Source organism: Oryza sativa, chromosome 11 (genome assembly GCF_034140825.1).
Source record: "Oryza sativa Japonica Group chromosome 11, ASM3414082v1".
Lineage (NCBI taxonomy): Eukaryota > Viridiplantae > Streptophyta > Magnoliopsida > Poales > Poaceae > Oryza > Oryza sativa.
This window is the reverse complement of record NC_089045.1, coordinates 7,324,470-7,325,385: the sequence shown is the minus strand read 5'-3', so window position 1 is coordinate 7,325,385 and position 916 is coordinate 7,324,470. Positions and strand designations below refer to the sequence as shown.

At 53.3% G+C, this 916-nt stretch overlaps 1 protein-coding gene across 1 annotated transcript; it reads right to left on the bottom strand.

Annotated features, from left to right (window-relative positions):
* Positions 1–290: 290 nt before the first annotated feature.
* Positions 291–683, bottom strand: LOC136354133 (serpin-Z2B-like). Its single transcript, XM_066305813.1, has one exon. It carries the CDS (start codon positions 681–683, stop codon positions 291–293), a length of 393 nt encoding a protein of 130 aa, XP_066161910.1.
* Positions 684–916: the final 233 nt, after the last annotated feature.

Below are 916 nucleotides of genomic sequence, written 5' to 3'. Positions count from 1 at the left end.
CAGAATTTTTCATAACCGTTTAGATGGTTTTTGAGCAAACGAGGGAACATCCCCTCGAGGGATTAGAATAGTTTCCCCAATATGAAACACTCTCCCACACGGACGCCTGATGAAAGACAAAAAATATCAGACACTCTTAGATTTTTCGTACCACTCCCTCCGCCGCTCTGCATCGCTTCCTCCGTCCCCATTGCCTCTGCTGCGGCCACCAAACCACCACTTCTGCCTCCCCCTTCTCCAACTCCCATAACCCCAACCTCCGCCGCCCCTTCACCTTCCTCTGCCCGTCCCTACCACCACCGGTGGCGGCAACATGGGCTCAGGGTGACCATGGAAGAATATGACAGCATGAGCGTCTCATCGTGCCAGGCGCTGCAGGCATAGGAGATGGGCGGCTCGCCAGACGCGGACTCGTCGGCGAGATCGACCTCCATGACGCGATGGATGGACTCCGTGAGGTCATCGAGCGACGCCGCACCGTGCAGTGCGAGGAGCTCGTCGAGGGTGGTGCCCCTGGCCCCAGCCACCGCCAGTGCCAGCACGGCGTACAGGGACACCGGCGAGAAGACGATGTTCTTCTTGTTGTTGTTGCCGCTGCTGCCGCCACCGCCGGCGAGACGCTTCGCCAGGCGGAGCGCGAATGCCGTCATGCCGCGGCCGCCGGCGTCTTCCATGGTAGTCATGGTGATAGCTATTGATTGGATTGATAGTTTTCGTAGAAGTTGAATAACTATTTTCAACTTATTTTGTTCTTTTTGTTGCAACTTGTAGAAGTTAAATTTGGTCTTGCATAATTGTAGAGGGATGAAAATCCATATCCTATATATAGACGATGTTTTCGCGCTACTAATTTTGGACCCCCTGGCAAGCAACAATCTCCCTCGCAATTTTCAGGTTTTTTAGTAATTTTTATGAA